Consider the following 2,716-nt stretch of genomic DNA (forward strand, 5'->3'; position numbering starts at 1 on the left):
ATAAATGTGAGCGTAACAACAGCAGTAAAATCCAACATCAGTTCCTCATCCTATACTATATATGGCATGCACAAAACCTTTGTATGAAGAAAACAATGAAATTTATCCAGGATGGTGTAGGTTAAGCTCGAGTGCCAGATGTCAGCACATAAATAATCAGATAAAGTACAGTCTGTGAACGTGAGTGTGAAGTATGTTGATACAATCACAATGGCAGACTAGAATAGCACCATGGCTAGGTATTGTAAGGTTCAAATTTGCAATGCTTAAATAAATAAATAAAAAATATAAAAAATAAATAAAAAATACATAAATATATAATAAAAATAACAAATAAATAAATAAATAAAAATAATAAATAAATAAATAATACATCAATAAATAAATAACAAATAACAAATAAATAAATAAATAAATAAATAAATAAAACAGATGATTTTATTGTGTCCATACCTTTTGACGATCCAATTAAACTTAAAACATCATGACAATTGTCATTTCAATTTATTGTTTAATAAATCAGTACACATCATGTAAAAATATGAACTTGAAAGTTGGATTTCCTGTATGCAAGAATAGTTTAACTACACTTTCCCTTTATCCATAAACTAACCCATAAACTATGCTATCAACCAAAACAGGATTTCCTGTTATGCCCACTGGCTTTCAAAATGGCCACACCTATGTTAAACTGTGAGATTTAGAGTGCCATTGATAAACAGTTTGCAGGGTTGCAAATTAGGTTTGAATTATTTGACTTTGTCACATTTATCACATTTACCATTAAACGAATCAGGGTGAGTATTATATCTAGAATTTTGTAGTGGGCCTGGCGCCAGGGCACATTGGAAATATTTCATTTGTGCCATTTCAAAATTTCCTGGGCACAATTTTGAAAATAAATAAATAAATAAATAAATAAATAAATAAATAAATAAATAAATAAATAAATAAATAAATAAATAAATAAATAAATAAATAAATAAATAAATAAATAAATAAATAAATAAATAAATAAATAAATAAATATTTCCCCAAAGCTAAGTGCAATCAGACTGCATCTTGACTGATTTAAATCACATGTGGTTATTCCTATCCTATAATATCTAGTAAAAACACAAGCAAGGTCAGTTACCATGGTTACAAGCAGTTTAGTTTAACATAGTTCTTCAATCTCTCTGGAAGTGGGAGTTTATCAAGTTCATGAAGTTTCTGTAACAACGCCAAATGGTTCCTCACAGTCTGCTTTGCAAGATGCATCAACTTTGGTGGTTTTGTGTGTTGGTACCTGGTCCAGAACTCAAAGATTTCTTCCAGTAATGGAGTGAGTGATGGGTATCTAGAGAACAGTGTTTCCTTCTGTGTGTTAATTTCAGCACCTGAGAGCATAAGCAAGCGCACTACGCCTGCATATAAAGAGAATGTTTCCTGTCCAACACCGGAATATTTTTGTGGTTCATGAGAAGCATCTGTACTAATTTTTCCAAGTTCTGAATCTTTTCTGTTGAAACTAAATGCATTGTGTTGGTAAATTCAAGACCATGGCAGCCAGATTCGTCCTGAAATCCATTTGTTTCATCCAGCCTACACAAATAGAGGGCATGAAATAAAGGAGAAGACAAACCATCTCGGCAATTCATATTTGCATCTGCACCTGCTAACAGCAAACTTTCCACTATTGACACTGAACAATGTTGGAAACGAAGTAATTTTTCCTTCTCCTTAAGCCACCGCTGGGCATTATTGTCACTATCCATGTCTTTTCTGGCTGAGTTTAAGTACTTCAAATTATTTTCCATTGTTTTTAATGAGAGGACCAACGAAGTATTACCATAGTGGTCACGAATATTCACATGTTTACTTGGTGAATATTTCAACAGTTGTCGTACACACTCAGAATCCCCTCTCATTGTTGACATGTGGAGAGGTGTATATGAACTCCCTCCACACTGATAATATAGTTGCGATGTGGAACAGTGTCGTAGAATAATGTCAAGCACAACTGTATCACCAAGTTCTGATGCATACATCAGAGTGGATGTGTATCGTGCATCTTTGATATTAACATCACAGCCACTGTTGCAGAGCAATTGAATCAGTCGTCGTCCATGTTCTAGAGATATAGACTCACATTTCATTCCCTCCAACACAGAATGAATTAACCTTCCTTGAGATGTTGGTAGGTTTGGACTACATCCATTGTCAAGAAAAACTTCAACAATGTCTGTGAACCCCAATTTGCATGCTAATTCTACCGGATTGCTCTTCTTCTTTTCGCGTATGTTGAACGGGGCGAGCTGGAACGCACCTGTCAAAATCAATCGTTGTAGAAGTTCTTTATCCCTCCGGGAAACGGCATCCTCTAAAGTTACTTCACCACTAGGTTCTTCAAGAGACGAGTATGGAACTTTGCTAGACCCACCCCCACGTTGTTTGGCGGGGGTGAGGATTGTGCTCGTCTGCGACTGAATCAGTACCTCCCGACTGCGACTCTTTCGACTGAACATGGATGTTTCTTTTTGGTCTTCGGACTTTGAAAATAATACTTGAACGTGTGAGAAAATACACCCCATGACGCCGGAGCGTTATCTGATTAGAAGCCGGATCATCATCTACACGAAAACAGTGACACAGCCATTATGAGTAAGCCATGATGATCGAATAATATCCCCAAATAGTTTTGACACAATCTCGATATTCCGTCGGGGACGGTTTC

The 2,716-nt window shown here is 35.4% G+C and overlaps 1 protein-coding gene across 1 annotated transcript; it reads right to left on the minus strand.

The window, feature by feature from the left end:
* Nucleotides 1-1,028: 1,028 nt before the first annotated feature.
* Nucleotides 1,029-2,716, minus strand: LOC124284717. The gene is made up of 2 exons (XM_046720822.1): nucleotides 1,415-2,716; nucleotides 1,029-1,379 (listed from the first exon to the last, which is right to left on the minus strand). Exons 1-2 carry the CDS (start codon nucleotides 2,571-2,573, stop codon nucleotides 1,141-1,143), a joined length of 1,398 nt encoding a protein of 465 aa, XP_046576778.1. The 5' UTR covers nucleotides 2,574-2,716; the 3' UTR covers nucleotides 1,029-1,140.

The sequence above is a fragment of the Haliotis rubra genome, unplaced genomic scaffold, assembly GCF_003918875.1.
Source record: "Haliotis rubra isolate DU_JTF1 unplaced genomic scaffold, ASM391887v1 Scf343, whole genome shotgun sequence".
In the NCBI taxonomy this organism is placed as follows: Eukaryota; Metazoa; Mollusca; class Gastropoda; order Lepetellida; family Haliotidae; genus Haliotis; species Haliotis rubra.

What these genes read in the sequence shown, in the direction of transcription:
- LOC124284717 (XM_046720822.1), bottom strand. Translation starts at nt 2,573, where the DNA reads ATGGGGTGTATTTTCTCACACGTTCAAGTATTATTTTCAAAGTCCGAA. An exon ending in GGACAGGAAACATTCTCTTT is followed by an intron (nt 1,380 to 1,414) that starts ATATGCAGGCGT and finishes TTATGCTCTCAG; the next exon opens with GTGCTGAAATTAACACACAG.